The 19,151-nt window shown below is 40.0% G+C and overlaps 1 protein-coding gene across 1 annotated transcript in view; it reads left to right on the forward strand.

The window, feature by feature from the left end:
- Positions 1 to 865: 865 nt before the first annotated feature.
- Positions 866 to 19,151, forward strand: part of DNAJC1 (DnaJ heat shock protein family (Hsp40) member C1) — a gene marked incomplete at both ends in the record, with an annotated part of 121,511 nt that continues 103,225 nt past the window's right edge. The window contains one exon of the mRNA XM_084253409.1: positions 866 to 1,063. Within this exon, the coding sequence (XP_084109535.1) occupies positions 866 to 1,063 (198 nt within the window). The remainder of the gene's footprint in view (positions 1,064 to 19,151) is intronic.

A 19,151-nucleotide genomic window follows, 5' to 3' on the forward strand; every position in this document is an offset into this window, starting at 1 on the left:
CTCTATCTGGGCTCTCCAGCGTTCTCTCCGCTTCTCTTCTTCTCTCGGCTTCTGCTGGCTTCCCCTTGACACTGCCCTTAAAAGCCCAGTCTCAGCCCAGGTGAATCCCATCTACCTAGGCCCACACCCTATTCCAGGTGCCCGCCATCAGGCATGCATTTAGGACCACAGGGTTTCATCATCTATCCTAATGTCGGGAGGGCAGAAAAGCCTGACACTTTTTCCTTACCCCACAGTTGGCTAATGGACTAATGAAACACATGAAACAAAGATCATAATCAATAAATCAACCTTCAAATATGCTTTTCATTTTCAAGGGGAAGAAAGTAGCCTTCAGGTGAAAATCTACATTGTCCTAGGTAAAAGTTTAACACCTGTAACTTCCCATGGCGCAAACTGTGTAAACACATGTGCTGCTCCTTCCCCCGACAGCGACTAACGAGCGTTTCTCCGAGGCCCAGATCTGGGGGCGCCGCCTTCCCTACTTCCGGCCCCGCCCCTCTTCCGCGGTTGCTAGGAGATGTGATGTCACCGGAAGCGAGGCCTAGGATAGGCTGAGGCCAAGGGAAGCCTCTCCCCCTCTGCAACCTCAGCGACCAGCGCCGCCTTTCCAGCTGTCTGTCGGCCCGGGGGTGAGGGTCAGAGGAAGGTACCCCCGGCGGCCTCCGCCCGCCCGCGCGCCCCCGTGTCGGCGCGCCCCCGCCGCCCTGCCCTCTCGGTGGGGCCGGCGGCCGCCGCACGACCGCGGCTCGGCTGCATGAGGAGCCTCTGACCGCCAGGCGGTTTCCACAGCCGCGCTCCCCGCCACGTCTCCGGCCTCGGCTGACGGCGCTGCGCGGCGGGTGACCTTTCGGAGCCCGGCGCGATGACGGCGCCTCGCTTGCGCCCGGCCCGGCTTCCTCCGCGCCGCCGGCCTGGGTTGGTGCCGTTCCCGCTCCCGCTGCTGCTGCTGCTGCTGCTGCTGGCGGCGCCGGCGCGCGGCTGGGAGAGCGGAGACTTGGAGTTGTTTGACTTGGTGGAGGAGGTGCAGCTCAACTTCTACCAGTTCCTCGGGGTGCAGCAGGTAAGCGGGGCGCGGGCTGCCCGGGACCACGCTTCTCTCGGCACCTCGGGGCAGAAAGGGGGGGTGGGGGGTGGGGGCGCGAGCTTTGCCACGATTGCCATCGAGGAAGCCGGGGCTTAGTCATCCTGGGTCCTGGCTGCCCCCCTCGACCCGGCTCTTCAGGGTCCCCTCGTCACCGCAGCCGCAGAAGGAGTTGTCCGCCTTCCTGCCCCCCTTGTCTTGTCGGGATCCGGCCCCGCTGACTTGTTGGACGGCGTCACCAGGGGGGCGGGGGGTGATACCTTCATTCTCTCCGCTGCCATCTGGGGAGATCCTGCCACTCAGCTGTGCTGGAGAGAAGAGAAGAGGGGTAGGGTAGACCTTTTTACATCGTATCCCTTTGTTTCCTGCTCCCCTGAGTGCTGGGAAGAGCAGTCGAGGCTCATCCTAAATTTTCGCCTTTCCGTTTATACCCAGTCTTATTTTAGCTGCCTCCTCTCCTCTTCCTTTTCTGGAGGATGGGATTGTATTTTGGTCGGCGTCTGTGTTTCAGGAGTTTTTATATTGCACTGTATTTCGAAATCTTTTTAGCCTGTTCGGTCGGGGTTCGTGTCGCACTTCAGAAATCTGGGGAGACTTGAAGCTTCTGTGATGTTGGCCCTGTAACTGTGAAAGTTTTCTGGACAGGAGAGGTACTTGGGATGCTGCAGAAAGAGAAGCCGAATCAGTAGCACAGGATCATTGTCTCCCCGCTCCTCCACCCCCCCCCCCCAACTGTGTCCTGTCCTTTTTTAAGCTTGAGAGTGTGACCTGTAAAATCTGTTTGTTGGTCTTCTGTCTTGGGAGTAGTGAGAGGGTAAATAGCGCCTGTATTTGAACTCTACTGCCAAGGAGATGACATTTCACTTTTTTAAGGAATTATGGGGTGAAAGACTTAGAATTTTGCATGATCCGATTAAGGCCTTCGTAAAGTGCTTTGAATAGTTATGGGGTTTTAAAAAATGAAATTTACCAACAGTTACCATTAAGGACACTGTACACGACTAGATCAGAAATGTACATTTTCCACTATGGTGGAGGACAAAGAATGTTAATTAAAAAAAAAAAAAGTATACATTTTTCCCGAGAGGTTTTCTTAAATTTCTGTGAACTATTGCAGGAAACACTAAATGAAATTAATTTTGAATTAAATATAATTGAATTTCATTTTCATAAGCATTTTAGAGTATAAGCGTTTCACAGTTCAGGTTCTTATATCCAAACAATTATGTAATAACTGTCTACATTCGTTATTTTCACCTGGTGTTACTTCCTGGTCATAAAGAACAAGATACACCTCATTTCCAAAGTAAATGATTAATATGTGCAAAAATAACTGAATTTATAATTTTACAGAGTAACTTTTAAGAATACCTTTAATATTAAGAAACATTTTTAGAACTTGATTGATTAAATTTTGTAGCTAGAAAGCGTCTTATAAAAAAAAAACCTATGCAAAGATTTAAAGATGCTTTCCTGTTATTTATGGAAAATTGAGCCCCTTTAAGAGAATACAGAAACTTAATAGCAGTAGTCGAAAATTTAGATTATGTAATCTAGTTTTGTATGTCAACTCTCATAGAAATTTTGTTTATACAAAAATTTAATTTGCGTGCAATTTGCAGAGTTAGGCAGTGTGAACAAACAGCATTTAACTCTATGGGTAAAAATGACCCCCAAAAATGCAGCATAGATCATCAAAAAGATACTATGTGGAGTTAAAGTTTGATAACAAGGATCCAATAAATTGTTTAATGTGTTTCTCTACCCAGCCCTGTTGAAATTGGAAAGAGTGCCGAGGAAATTTTTTTCTTTTTAGACAGAGAAACTGAGTGGAGTAAGTTCCTTACTTTACATTGAATATAAATTTTCTTAGATTTTCAGGGAACCAGAAATTGGGTAGAGACAAGTGCAGTCCTAAATCCTTAATGCATAATTTATCTTCAAGCCAGAGCCAATCACTCTTACAGTAACTAGCCAAGTTTGAGGGACCAGGATAAAGTAGATAGATTAGTCAAGAGCGTGACCTAACTATGCACTCACCAGTCTTGTTACTGGTCCCTCAACAGAGTTTTGCTTGGTGCCTACTGAATTTTAAGCACTAGGATTTACCTGGTATATAAAATGAACCCCCTTGCCTCATGAAACTCACATTTAGTAAGGGGGAACACTAAACCATCCAATTGGTAGTCAGATGGTCAGAGAAGATTTCTGAAGGAAGGTTTAGGGTAATGTTTATCAGGCTTTTCTGCCCTCCCACCATTAGCGTTGATGATGGATCCCTTCGTTCCTATGTGCATGCCTGATGGCCGACACCTGGAGTGGGTGTGGGCATACTTAGGTGGGTATATGTGGGCTGAGACTGGGCTTATAAGGGCGCCATGAAGAAGAACGAGGAAGAGAGCAGAATGAAAGAGAAGCAGAAGAGACAGAATGAGACCACGAGAGAATGCCAGAGAGCCCAGAGAGAGTGAAGAATTCACTGGGGGCCTGCAGCCCCCTGGCCCTTGCCTGCCATATACCTGGTAAAATGGCAATAAAAACCTGAAAAAGCCACCGAGGGCTCCAGGAGTCTCCTTTACCCGTCTGCTCAGGTCATAGAGATCCTGCACTCCTCCCTTCCTGCCTCTACAAAGGGAATGAGCCATGTGGATTCATGGGGGGAAGAGCATGAAAGAAATGCAAGGTGCAAAGACCTTATGCAGGACTTGCTTTGTTTTTTGAGGAATAACAAGGCAGCCAGTGTGGTTGGAGCAGGTTTAGCAAGGAGCATAGTAACAGGAAATGAGATCAGTCATGGGGGTCTGGGACAATCATGAATGGTTTTATAAGCTATTGTAAGGACTTTATTATATGTTGGGGATGGATGGGGGAGGGGCATTTGAACAGAAGAGGTTCTTGCTTCGACTTAAATTTTCAAAATGATCACTTTCTTCTGTGAAGGATCATCTGTATTTAAGTCATTAGTTACTTAGAGGGATAATTGTGGTATAGAATGTAGAATGGACGAGATGGTACAAAGTGGTCAGATTCTGGACTTAATTTGAATATAGAATTGATAGGATTTTACTGATGGTTTGAAAGGCAGTTGAAAAAAGTAGTTAAGATTATTCCAAAGCTTTTGGCCTCAGTAACTGAATAAATAATTATCTAATTGCAGTTGCCATTTACTGAGATTGAGAAACCCAGGATAGAAGCAGGATTGGTTGGAATAAAATCAGGGATTGGTATTGGTCATGCTAAATTTGAAGTGTCCACTAAACCTTCCAATGGAGCTGGCACATAGCACTTGTTATACATGTCTGTAGTTAAAAGGAAGAAGGTTTGGGTTGTACATATAAATTTGGGTGTGTAGGGTAAATAACTGTCAGACTTTTCTGCCCTCCTGCCATTAGGATTGATGATGGATCCCTGTGGTCCTGACTGCATGCCTGATGGCAGGCACCTGGAATAGGGTGTGGGCATGGTTAGGTGGGTTCACCTGGGCTGAGACTGGGGCTTATAAGGGCGGTGTCACAGTAGAACAGATCGACCAGAAGGAGAAGGAAGAGAACAAAACCACGGGAGAACACCAGAGAGCCCAGAAAGAGTGAAGATTTGCCTGGGGCTGGGAGGCCCCCCCAGCACCCCTGCCTGCTGTGAACCTCATAAACTCAATAAAAGCCTGGAAAAGCCACTGAGGGTTCCAGCCTCTCCTTACCGGTCTGCTCGGGAGAAACTGCCCCATCCCTTCCCGCTGCTACAGGGTGTCTCTGACACTTAGAGGTTATTTGAAACCATGAAACTGGATAAATTCATCAGGGAAATGAAAGCAAAAAAAAAAAAAAAAAGAAAAGAAAAGAAGAGAGGTCTGGGAACTCAGCCATGGAGATTCTAAACTTTAATAATCAGGGTAACAAGAAAGATCAGCAAAGGAGATGGAGAGAGAACAACTAGTAAAGTAGGAGGCAAACCAAGAAAAGATGGTCTTTTTCAAGTCAAGTGGAGAAAGTGTTTTAAGAGAAGATAGTGATCATCTGGGTTAAATGCTGATGATAATTTAGTCTGAGAATTGACTTTATTGTAACAGTGTGGAAACCACTGACATCTCAGCAAGAGCTGTTTCAGTGTTGCGGTAAGATAAACAATAGTCTGGCTAGATTGGGGTACAGAAGAGAACAAAAGGGGGAGGAATTGGAGATAATTAATTTAGAAAATTCTCTTGAGATATCCATACTCCAAACTAGAAGCCAGGGAAGATAGTGACCCAACATGGCATCTGTTTTATCCACATATACAACAGGGGTAAGCTAGGTCAGCTACTTCCTAACTCTGTAATTGGCAGATGAAGGACTTTTAGAACTTGGACCAGGTCAGGGCCTCCCTTGTGGCGCAGTGATTAAAGACCGCGCTGTCAAGCTATCAGCAGCCACTGCAGCACAAGTTCAATCCCCGGCCAGGGAGCTACCCACATGGCACAGCAGTCCTCTCCTGTCTCGCCTGCTGCTCCCCTCAGCAGTGTATTCAGTAGATCTGCCTGTTCTGCTCCCCATTCTCTCTGGTGAATCCTCTCACCACCACCTCCTCCTCTGGCTTACACCCCAGTTCTTGAATGCATAAATAAATCTCTTTAAAAAAAAAAAAAAGAATTTGGACCAGGTTGACCAGGTTGTTTCCTGACTTAAGACTCCCACCACCCCCAACCCCACACAGCAGACCTCTCCTGTCTTGCCTGCTGATCCTCTTAGCAGTGTATTTCAGTAAAACAGCACCAGAGACAGACTACCACTCTGTCTCTGGTGACTCCTCACACCCACTGCACCTCTGGTCTACACCCCAGTTCTTCTGTGCATAAAAAATAAATCTTTAAAAACAAACAAAAAAAGACCTTAGGCAAGTTAGTTGCTTTTTTTTTATTTTTTTTTATTTTTTTTTTTAAATTTTCTAGAGGCATGTCTTATTTATTTATCTATTTGTTTGTTTGTTTGGTTTATACATGCACTGGGTACAGTCAGAAGCCGGGAGGGTGAGAGAATTCACCAGAGCCAGAGCAGGGAGCAGAACAGGCAGAAGGACCGAAGTACACTGCTGAGGGGAGCAGCGGGCGGCAGGAGAGGTCTGCGCGCCATGTGGGACCCTCCTCCGGTGGCCGGGGAGCAGCCGGGGATCGAACCGGCGCCGCAGAGGCCGCAGGCAGCTTCGCAACCCAGTGCTCAACCGCTGCGCCACCTGGGAGGCCCAGTTGCTTTATTTTTAGAACAGATATCTTATTTGCTTCACAATTAGCCACATAGTAAACATTTAAATACTTAGTAAATATATAAATACATATATATCATAACCAAAACTCAACAGTAATTCCCCAAATAAGTAGTTGCTTGACAGTTTTTATTTAATAAATTTAAATATTTTATGTGGCTATTTAAAGCCCTTATACAGTGAAGGAATATATATATATTTTAAAGATTTATTTATACAAGAACCAGGGTACAGGCCAGATTTGCGGGAGGGTGAGAGGATTCACTAGAGACAGAGTGGGGAACAGAACAGGCAGACTGACAAAATACACTGCTGAGGGGAGCAGTGGGTGTGACAGGAGAGGTCTGCCGCGCCATGTGGGACCCTCGCCGGCGGGCCGGGATCAAACCAGCGCTGCAGAGGCAGCAGACAGCTTCACAGTGAGGCGCTCAACCGCCTGCACCACCAGGGGAGGCCCAGTGAAGGAATATCTTTGTATGTATTCCTAAGATCTTAAATTGGTTCTAGAAGTCTTAGAAGTCTAGAAGTCTTTGAAAGGCTTCTAGAAGTCTTTAGGAGTAGCATATATAAGATTGAGATGATTTATCATGGTTTTAACCTGCTTTAAAATGACTTTCATTGTTCAAAGGACATTCCAATTTGGGTATTACATCTTCTCAGGAGAATAGGGTAAAGGATGAGAGGAATATGGGAAAAAAGATGTATTAAAATATTTTTCATTAGTAACTTAAATTCTAGGTCCCTATGCTATATTCAGTTTTCCTCTGACAGCTCTTGTTTCTTGCACACCTGTATTCCTGTGTGGTCATTGGCAATTCTGTATTTTTTTTTTAAAGATCTATTTATGCATTCGAGAGCTGGGGTGCAGGCCAGAGGTGTGGGGGTGAGAGGATTCACCTGAGACAGAGTGGGGAGCAGAAAAGACAGATCTGAAATACACGGCTGATGGAAGCAGGGGGCGAGACAGGAGAGGTCTGTGCTATGTGGGTCACATCCCTGGCCAGAGATCTAACTCTTGCTGCAGTGACTGCTGATAGCTTCATAGTGCTATGACTTAACCCCTTGCACTACCAGGGAGGCCCTCTGTATTTTTTTAATTCTTTCAAGGCCATGACTTTCCTTATAGTTTGTATTGTGTTCTTAGCCAACAAGTACTTCAGATTCATTTTTAAAATCTGTGTGAGGGCCTCCCTGGTGGCGCAAGGGTTAAGCAACACACTATGAAGCAGTCTGCAGCCTCTGCAGCACGAGTTTGATCCTCGGCCACCTACGGAGCAACCCAATCTCGCCCACTGCTCTCCTCAGCAGTGTATTTCAGTCAGTCTGCCTGTTCTGTTCCCCACTCTGTCTCTGGTGAATCTTCTCACCGCCCCCCACCCCGCATCTCTGGCCTGTACCCCAGTTCTTGTATGCATAAATAATCTTTAAAAAAAATAAAATCCGTGTGACTTGCAATTGTGATAAGCTATCTAAAATTTTGCAGTATTTTCAGATGAAATCAGTGGTCTTTCCTAGTACCAGTAAGTCATTATAGATCCCCAATAATAAACCAAGAAAATGTGTCTCTTTCTCTTTTTTATAGTTTTTTTTTTAATAGAGGCATGTTTTATTTATTTATTTATTTGTTTGTTTTGTTTATACATGCACTGGGTACAGTCAGAAGCGCAGGAGGGTGAGAGAATTCACCAGAGCCAGAGCGGGGAGCAGAACAGGCAGAAGGACCGAAGTACACTGCTGAGGGGAGCAGAGGGTGGCAGGAGAGGTCTGAGCGCCGTGTGCGACCCTCCTCTGGTGGCCGGGGAGCAGCCGGGGATCGAACCGGCGCCGCAGAGACCGCGGCCAGCTTCGCAACCCAGTGCTCAACCACTGTGCCACCAGGGAGGCCCTCTTTTTTATAGTTTTTAATAACTTCTTACATTCAAATGAATGCTGAACTTTGGTTAACAGAAGAAAATCTATTAAGTGACACATGCTTATAAACTACTTTGATTTTAGTTATTAAATTAGAATTAATCTTTTAAGCTCTTATCTGTATTTCAAATGCTCAGAATAGTAGGGGAGTGACAATTAATGCTTACTCATTCTGTATGGGGGATGGACTTCTTAATGAACAACTGCTGATCTCTTGATACATCTCTTCCGTCTTTCCATAGAAAAGTGACTTGTTGGATGGGTGATTGCCATTGGTTTGTTTTGCTTGATTCTGGATAACTAATCAGTCAAAAAACTTTAAGTCATGGGAATCAGTCTCTTCTCTGCCCCAGATCAGTAAAGGAGTTATCCTGACTGGACTTTATCTGGAACTTGCTGTCTCAATATTTATACTGGAGAGGGGAAGGCATAAATTCTAACAAGCTCATTTGGCCTCCATAACTAATCTAAATTCTCCACTGACTTTATATCGATAAAGGTGATCTTTGACTTCTGTCTGATTTCTGAGTTCTCTCTGTTCTTTTGGATGGAAAAAAGCACAAAGCCATTAACGTAACCTTTTCAAACCCAGTCATAGAAATAAAGACAAAGATCTCTTTCATAGATGACTGGTGAACATGAATAGTGAATACCAGTTACCTACAGTGATTCTTATGGTGGACTCCACTAAACACAGTTGGAAATCTCTAGATTCTATTCTCTTATAAATCTATCATGTTTCGCTTCCCATTTTCATTGCAGGATCTAAAATCATTTATTAACTTGGAGGGGTGGGTGTATGCAAAATCTGAAATGGTAGATAGTTTTCAGTCATTTATATTTCTCGTGTAAGCATAACACACATAGAAGTAGAGCATAATAAATACTTGTTTAATGTATACATCTTTGCATAAGATGAGTTATAAAATCAGTTTTCCTTTTTTTTAATAATAAATTTTATTTTTATATTCCCCATACAATTGCAACCCCCTTATTTTGACCCCAATCCCTCCCCTCCCGCCCCCTAACCCCCATAGAGTGTCTCTGGTTCATAGTTTTTAAAATCAGTTTTTCTTTATGTGTACACTGTTTAGTGGAGGGTGCCTCAGCGTATTTTATAGGAAAAAGCAAATCTGTTCTGAAATATTTGTGATGTAACCTAAAACTGGTGGAACAGAAATTCTTTTGGTTATAAATTTTCCTCTTATGCAGTTCTGAGTTTTTTCTTTATACTGATTGTGAAAACATCGCTAGAATATTTTGTCTTTTATTACTCATAAATACTAAGATACATAGATACTAACTTGAAATTAGCCTCTTGTAATTATTCTTAGAGATATAGTCTAAACTCTTAATATATAGGTTGCCACTTTACCCAGTGATTAGTGGTCTGTGGTGAATTTAAAAATCATGTTCTGTTCAGTTTTGGGAATGGAACAGAGAATGGAATGGAAATGAGGATACGTAATTGACTTGATTATTGCCAAAAGAAAAATTTCGTGGCCATTGTAGTAATACCAATACAAATAATTTGATAAAATGCCTGCTATTTAGTAAGCCTGTTCTCAGCTTTGTTATGTTTTCTATCAATAAACTACTTATTTCACAAACTGCTACTATATAGTCTTAGGAATATTTTTCTAAGTCAGGTGTTCTTGGGTCTTTGTATAATAATGACATCAATTAACTCCATCTATAATTAAAAACAATTCTAAAGACTTGTATAGAGGTTACAGAGATGGAAGGGAAGGTGTGATGAAATATATATTTCCAGAAACCTTTGTTTTCATCAAAATGTATGTGAAAGATGGATCTTATTGAATGTAAAAGTATGAGTACAGTGTTTTAAGTATCATCATAGTATATTTTATTAGCTAAATATTTGGGTTTTTGAGATACTGAAATTTTTTTATCTAACAGTATCATTAGAATTTACTTTGAGCTTTAATGTAGACTTTGTGCCTCATTCCCATGCCCCTTAATAGTAAGTTAATGCAGTATTGCTGATTACTATCACTCAGCAACTGGAATCTCGTGTGTAATCAGACATGTTGCGTAGGCAAGGACCTACTACATTCCACATCTGGTTGGAAAGATTATGTGTATAAAACACTGTGTTTCATTATTAGACAAATACCCATAAAGTGTAACTACATAGCTAATAGAATTTGAATTAAATATTAAAGGTTAAGAGTCTAAAAGCAAGTATTAAATAAAGGATATGTTAACAGTATAAGCAGTGTAAAATGGAAAAGAAGCCATATTAAAATGCCACTGAAATCAAACTCAAATTCTAAAAGGGAATCATTTCCTTGGTAAAATAAATTCTGGAATACATATAATTCCTGGTTATAGAAGGCTCAAGAGTTTTAAAAGCTGCAAGAGATATGACTGTGGTATGTACAGTGAGTAGAAAGATCATTGTTATATACTGAGGAGATGTGAATGAACTGTAGAGAAACCTTAAATTCTATATAGATGCCCACTAAAGAGACTACAGACTTCTTGTTCCTTACCAATCCTTAAGGATTTTATTTATACCATTAAAATGGATCAGATTAAGGAAGCTATCCCATGACCAATTGAATTTCTATACTACCAAGAAGACTCTTATTGGAATAAAAATTACAAATATTAAGTCATTTTCAATTACTCAACTTTTAGTTAACAGATAAAAGATTAGTATTTAGGTTCTTTTCTGACTATGCAGTGTTTCGTGTTGGTCATTAAATATGATTTGTGGAAGTTAACATATGTATGTATAATGTAGGATGACTGAAAATTGTGATTTTACTTTTAGGTAATTATATCTTACAGTATTTTTGCATGTACTTTTAATCTATAGTAAGAAATAGGCCTCCTATGTTTAAATAAAGCATTCATTTTGGACATTTGAGAAAGTTCAATAATTGCCATGCTGTGAATAATAGCTATACGAAATTAGTGTAAGATTTTATCACACCTTTGAAAGTACATGTTTAATTTAGATTAAGACTGATTATGAAAGTAGTTATTGTAGAAAGCTGCACATATTTTCAGCAATGCTGGTATCTTTCAAAATACTGTTGAATTTTCTCATTTTGAATTGTCTTCAAACCTTTGCCATATTCTGCAGCTTATCCTTCATACTAGTAAATCTTTAAGGTAGATTTGATTTTTTACGTATAGCTAGTTGTTTGTAGCTAAATTTGGTGGCGAAATTGAGTTAGTAAGCATGGGTAAATACAATTTTAGATTACTAAAGAGGTCTGAATATGTGTCATAAACTGATTTGAGGACTGTTCTCAAGAAAGAGTTTCAGAGGAATGTTGACCAATATGAACATGAAGTAAATTTATACCTTTTACAAAGTAACAAATGTATCCAAGTAAATCACTTTTGGTGTACTTACTTGTGGGCAGCAAATTTTAGATTTTTTTGCCTACAGGAGAAACATATATAAATAAAAATTATCTTAATTTTTTTTGAGAGGTGGAACAATGTTGAGCTAGAAGAAAATATTCCAATTTTCTTTCTGCTTTCAATATTTTGCTTTTTATTTTTTTAAAGATTTATTTATTTATACAAATACCAGGGTACAGGCCAGATGTGTGGGAGGGTGAGAGGATTCACCAGAGACAGAGTGGGGAACAGAACAGGCAGACTGACTGACTGAAATACACTGCTGAGGGGAGCAGCAGGGGGAGACAGGAGAGGTCTGCCATGCCATGTGGGTTGCTCCAAGGGTGGTGGGGGTCAAACCGGGATTGTAGAGGCTGTGGATGGCTTCACAGCATTGCGCTCAACCGCCTGCACAACTAGGGAGGCCTTGCTTTTAATATTTTAAAAAATAAGTTTTCATTATATAATTTTCCTATACTAAAACTAGCTAAAGCAGAGTAACAAAGGAACCACAATATGTGTCAGTGATAGTTAGTAGCTAAGAATACCATAGAAGGAGACAGTAGGAAAAACACAGGGAGAGGGAAATATATACAGAAAAATACATAAATACAAATATAAATGGTAATGGAGCAATATCTCCATCTTGTGGCCTTCTTTGGCCATTGCTTTTAACAGTGTTGAGAGGTTGTATTTTCACAACTGTAGGCATAAGTAAGAATAAAATGTGAATCAAGTGAAAATAAAATATGGGTCAGAGATTTTTGCTGTGTTTTATCAACTGTTAAGACCAGGCTTCCCAGTCAGTGTGCTACAAGCAAGTGTGCTGAAATAGTGAGCTCTTCCCTTGCACAGTCTTAACAGTTTCCTTCAGTGTGTCTTACAAATACAATTTTCTATGAAATGCCACAATATGAAAGAGTTTGGAAAAAGCACTGTGATGGCATGTACCTCTGATGTTTTTCCTCTTGTGGTAAATTTATAAGCCAATATGTAAACACAGTCACATACACAATTGTTCCGTGAAATTAGTCTTATCAAAATCTTTTAAGTACTAAAGATCTTTATTTAGCTCTCATAGCAGCAAAAGCATTTAAATGATCTGTGAGGGAATCTAGATATAAAAGGAGTCAAAAAGTCTGATGAATTAGTGTCCTTCAATTACTTAAAATGTCCGTTAAACATTGCCATAGTTTGCAATAACTCAGTACTTTGTTGAAGAACATTTTCATGATCTACAATTCTGTGCATGAAGAGGATACAAATGACTTTGCAGTTTATAAATGTGCAAATTGTGAGCAGCCTGAAGTAATACTTTGGGACAGTAGATTTTAAATTAAAACCTTAAAATTTTGACAGATACTTAAGATTTTTGACAGATGACAGATTTGATCCCTTACAGTACACTGTGTGTTCTCATTCTCTTTCTCTCTCTCTCTCTCTCTCCATATATATATATATATATATATATATATATATATGCAAGCCATATATATATGTAATGAAAGATTTTTTTGTGGTCACATTTTAAAAAGTAAAAATGAAACAAGTGAAATTAATTTTGTTAATATATTTTATTTAATCCAATATGTCAACAATATTCAACATGTAATCATATTTTTTAAATATTGATGAGATTTCACATTCTAGTTTTTTTTTTTAAGATTTATTTATTTATACAAGCACTGGGTACAGTCAGAAGTGCGGGAGGGTGAGAGAATTCGCCAGAGCGGGGAACAGAACAGGCAGACTGACAAAACACACTGCTGAGGGGAGCAGCGGGTGCGGCAGGAGAGGTCTGTGCCCCATGTGGGACCCTCGCCAGCCAGCTGGGATCGAACTGGCGCTGCAGAGGCTGCGAGCAGCCTTGCAGCCCAGCACTCAACCGCTGCGCCACCAGGAGTAGAATGTGCGCCCCACATTCTAGTATTTGTGCTAAGTCTTCAAATCTATGCATTATATATTTCTACTTCTAGCACACTTCAATTCAGGTACTAAATTTTGATTGAAATGTTTGATCCATATTGGGATTTCATAAAACATACAACTAACAAGTATATTCATATACGCAAATCTTCCAAGCATGCTTTATAAAGTTTTTCAGAATCAAGTACATTTTTTAAAATTATATATAAATTATTCAAATAAAATTAAAAAGTTGGTTTCTCAGTTGCAGTATCACATATCGAGTGCTCAAATATTGCTAATGGTTACCACATTGTATAACACAGCCTTAGAGAATTATTTTTAAGATATATCTAAATATTTTTTGGATGAAATCACTGATTGTTTCCATTTTATCAGAAACATAGTTTGTAGTTTTCAAAAACTTTTCTGTAAATTCAGTGTAGTTTCTGTTTTTAGTTGTTGCAGTTGTGCTAGGTATCACTTTCCTATTTAGCTATCTGTACATTTTGTCCATTCTCCTCTTAGTCCTGTAAAGGCAATTATTCTTATGTAGTTCATGCTGCTCTGCTCAGGACAGTGATTCTGGAGTTCCATGTCTGCTGGCTAAGTGAGTATGCAGGTGGTCAGTCTAATTCAAATTGGTCATTTACTTTTGCTGACTTTCTGTATATTTTATAATTTTTAAAGTGTTATTAGTTAATATATTAGGTTTTAATGATGCTTTGGCCAAGAAATCGCCAGTGTTCCTATTTGAAAAATTGCATATAGGTGGTTAGACTGTGAAGGAAATAATTTATCTTTTGTAAATAAAATGTTACATTCTGTAGGTGTAATTTTAATTTTCAGGCTCAACTTAGCTGGAAGTTTCTTTCTCCTTTATTCACCCTGCCCTAGGGGCTTTACAGTTGGCTTAATTCTTCCTTTTCCTGAGCTACCAGACAAGAGCTAGGTCTTATATAGGCAGCTTAGGGCTCCCTCCTGAGGTTATATTGGAGCCATTGCAGATCCAGAAACCAAGACTGCACATCTCTTAGGCTTGTTGGTCTCAGCTGTGGAGCTGAGACAATGGCCTGTTCACGTTTCAGAGACATAGTGTCTTATCTTAGTTAAGGCAGTGACCTTCTCACTTGTTGCATGTTTTCCCCACAGGTCCCACTGCAAGCCTGTTTTTAAGCATTGAACCTGACTGACCTCGACCTTTTGTAGAACACATTTAACCCTCATTTCTCTGTGGGAGTTTAACTTCTCGTTTTTTTCTGCCTACTTGTAGGTATGAAACCTAGTAGACTTATTACTTAAGTTCTGTGTCTACAAGTTTCTATTTGTTTTTGTCTACAGAAATACTTAACTAGTTTTTGAGTATGACTATATGTTTATGATTTTCTGTCTTTAAATTGTATCATTGCTACATAGTTGGGATGGAGTTTGGAGGAAGCTCAAGTACTTGCAGTGCTATTTTAACCCTGGAGCACTTTTTAAAGCTACATTTCTTTTATAATAATTATTATTTTAATACTCATTTTCTTATTTTTTAAAGATTTATTTATTTATGCATATAAGAGCTGGGGTACAGGCCAGAGATGTGGGGGGTGAGAGTATTCACCAGAGACAGAGTAGGGAACAGAACAGGCAGACTGACTGAAACACACTGCTGAGAGGAGCAGCGAGCGAGACAGGAGAGGTCTGCTGCGCCATGTGGGTTGCTCCTTGGCCAGCCTGGGATTGAACTCTTGCTGCAGAGGCTGTGGATTGCTTCATAGTGCGGTATTTAACCCCTTGCGCCACTAGGGAGGCCCTCATTTTCTTATCAAAAACTTTTTATCCATTACCACCCAGCAGTAGTAAGTTCTATTATCCATGGTAATATATACTTAAGCATTGAAAGGGAAAGTAGATCATTCAGTTCTTTTACCTTCCTGGCCACATTTCTGGTTTTTACCCAAGTCTGAGCATAAAAACAAGTAAGTAGCATTTCTAAAGTAGATGGGTTCCACAAACTTTGGAATATAGTAATCAGTAGATTTATTTTATTACTTCAGAATGACATGTGACCCTGTTATTGGAGATGTCCAGAGGAGAGTCCTGAACTCTATCTTGAACCTAGTTAGGAAAATATACTAGATAGGGAGGTAGATACTGAAATTTAGATGCACGTCAGGAAAAAAAAAAAAAAAACACTTTTGGAGGAGATGAATGATCCTAAAGTTAAATAATTTGCAGGTAATTTCATCTTGGCTCTTTGTAAATATATGTCCCTTACAAACCTTTTAAAAATTACTTTCTTTTTCTAAGCCTAATCATTATGTTCTCTTATATTTAGTTTTCAAAGATTCACATACCAAAATAATAGAGCAATGAGGGTTAGCCTCACTGAAACTGTTTTAGTAATCAACTTGACAAGCAATGCGAAAATGATAGAATTTAGATATTAACTTCATGGAATCGAGTGATCTTTAAAGTTTCACTAAGTTTGTAAGTATACATTTGGAATGTACTTTATTTTTTTTTAAGTAGTTCTTTCATTAAGATTTTAATATAGGTATAAATGAAAATTCTTATTTTAAAAAATTAAAGAAAAGTTTCCATTTATTCTTCAGAGTAAAGATTTAGTGCACAATACAGCCCAAAGCAAACAGAAAATAGCTTTGCCCTGTCATTTCCCTAAGAAAGCACTGCTGTTACTCAGAATAGGCCAAAAGAAAAAAATGCAATCCTCTGAGTTCTAGGCTTCAAAAATGAACCAGGTATTATACTATGTACATCGAAGAGAAGTAGGTTATTAGCTAGTTAACTTTCAAAGGCTGAGCAGCACAACTCTTGAAATGCTTAAAAAGATATTGAATAGCTATAGCTGGCCATTAGGGGAATTCTAGGACAGTGGGAACTGTCTTACTATCACCATATATTTCAGGTCAGTGCTATTATCAAAAAACTGACTAATAACATGTAACAAGTATTGCAGTAAGCACTCCTTACAGGTACCATTTATTTCAAAACAACTTTTTTAGTCTGCTCCAAAGTTAAAGTAACTAAGCATTATTATTCTTCGGGCCTAAAACCCATTGGAATGTACTTTAAATGATTTATTTTTAGGAAAAAAGTATACAATCCAATTTTACAGGAAAAGATAAAGGATCCTTTCATTCTGAATTCATAGTATTTAAATATCAGTTTATATACAGTTTGAGGAAACATTTTATAATTATTATATACCTTTAATGTTGAGTTGTTAATCTAAGGGGAACCTTTAAGATATCAACATGAAGGAGAACAATGGAGTAATGATATTTTTTTAAAAATTCATTTATTTAGTCATACAATACAACAACTGGGTTACAGGCCAGAGGTGTGGGGGGTGAGAGGATTCACCAGAGACAGAATGGGGAGCAGAACAGGCAGACTGACTGAAACACACTGCTGAGGGGAGCAGCGGGTGAGTCAGGAGAGGTCTGCTGCGCCATATGGGTAGCTACCTGGCCAGTGGGGGGATTGAACTCGTGCTTCAGTGGCTAAGGACAGACTCATAGGTTGCATCTTAACCCTCTGCACCATCAGGGAGGCCCAGGAGTAATGATATTTTAAGACATTTCACTTACAATCTTCTTGCCTTTGTAAGGTGAAAAATAATACTCTTATCTCTGTAGCAGTTCTCTACCATAATATTTCTAACCTTTGCTTTTTGGGGAACAGACTAGAATATGCTTGGTTATCTGGATTGTTATGAAAAGTTCTGAAAACAAAGCATGTTTCTCATATTTGTTAATTCATTAGTTCTTTTTTATAACTATTAATAATAGTAAGAATTGGAAACAATCAAATTCTAATAGTAGAAGAATATTTGAATAAATTGTGACATTCTTGGTATGATATGTAATCATTAATAACAATATATGTGAAAAATACATAGCAACATGAAAAATACCTGTAATTTAAGTGGAAAAGGCAAATATTGAGTGGTATTGACATTTGATTATAATTCTGGAGAAATTATATAGATGTCCAAGGGCAACAATAACATGGGCTCATAAGAACTGAATTGTGGGATTCATGAAATCATTTCATTTAGGGGTCAATATTTCATTTTGAATGTTAATATTACTAGTATATACCCATGTAAATCCTACTGTTTTGGAAAGAAGAATGTTGTTTAATTAAATTGTAACTGGATAAACTAAACAACATGTTTTCATATTTATGAGATAGGCTTCATGAATATTTTAAAGTTAACTTTGGACAATACACTTGGAAAATATGGTGGGAAAATGTTTCCCTATGACATTCAAAAAACAATGTAGTATTTCATACATCTCAGATCAACTTATCAACAGAGGATGTTTGATTACCCATACAACTGCGTTATTAGGTGGCCACAATGCCCATGTTGCATGCAAAATGGCAAACCCTGCCATAGCGGAGTGCATAGCCACTTCCACTGGTAGTGCCAGAGTGCAAAACAGTTACAGGAGGGTTCAGATTTGGAGGACACATCTCCAGAACTACTATGGGGGGTAGGGGTGCTGGGGGAGGGAGAACTCATGCCCTCCCTTCCCAAAACTAGAGGCAAGTACCCAAAGACAGATGAATGGATAAAGAAGATGTTGTATATATACAAGATGGAATAATACTCAGCTATAAAAAAAAAGAAATAAACTCTTGACACTTGCAACAATATGGATGAAACTGGAGAGGATCATGCTAACTGAAATAAGTCAGAAGGAGAAAGACAAAAACTGGATCATCTGTGGAATATAGAGAAAACAAAGGAACAGACAAAACTAAAGCAGAACTAATCCTTGAAATATTACTGCAGAATTGAGGCTACTAGAGAAGGAAGGTTGATGTGGGGAACAAAGGTAGGATGGGGCCCAGTGGTCTGTGGTGGGAGGCTGAGAGTGCAGTGTGCTAACATACATCCAAAGAGATGTGAACCTATTCCCCTACAGTATTGTAAACCAAAGTTACCACAATTAAACAAAATTATAAAATAATTTGTAATAGTAATTTCAATGACTCAGAAGCAATTTCACCATAATTTCAAACTTTAGTCACTTGAGAAATTAATAACCTGGCCTCCCCAGTGGTGCAGCTGTTGAGTGCTGGGTTGCAAAGCTGCCCGCAGCCTTTGCAGCGCCGGTTCAATCCCCGGCTGCTCCCCGGCCACCGGAGGAGGGTCCCACATGGCGCGCAGACCTCTCCTGCCACCCTCTGCTCCCCTCAGCAGTGTACTTCAGTCTGCCTGCTCTGCTCCCCATTCTGGCTCTGGTGAATTCTCTCACCCTCCCGCTCTTCTGACTGTACCCAGTGCTTGTATAAATAAATAAAAATAAATCTTAAAAAAAAAAATAATAACCTGAGTCAGATGAAGAAGCTTTATGATCTTTGTTGAATAAAGGTGGCTATAAATATACTTGCACCAAATTATGGATATAATTCAGCATTCTGATAAATAAACACCACAGTATCCTGGCCAAGAAAGACAACTAATAGGTCTTTAAGATGAGACCACAGGGCCTTCCCTGGTGGCGTAGCAGTTGAGTGGTGGGCTGCGAAGCTGCCCGCAGCCTCTGCAATGCCAATTCTATCCCCGGCCCCCAGCGAGGGTCCCACATGGTCCGCAGACCTCTCCTGCCGT

This window comes from Talpa europaea, assembly GCF_964194135.1.
Source record: "Talpa europaea genome assembly, chromosome: 14".
In the NCBI taxonomy this organism is placed as follows: domain Eukaryota; kingdom Metazoa; phylum Chordata; class Mammalia; order Eulipotyphla; family Talpidae; genus Talpa; species Talpa europaea.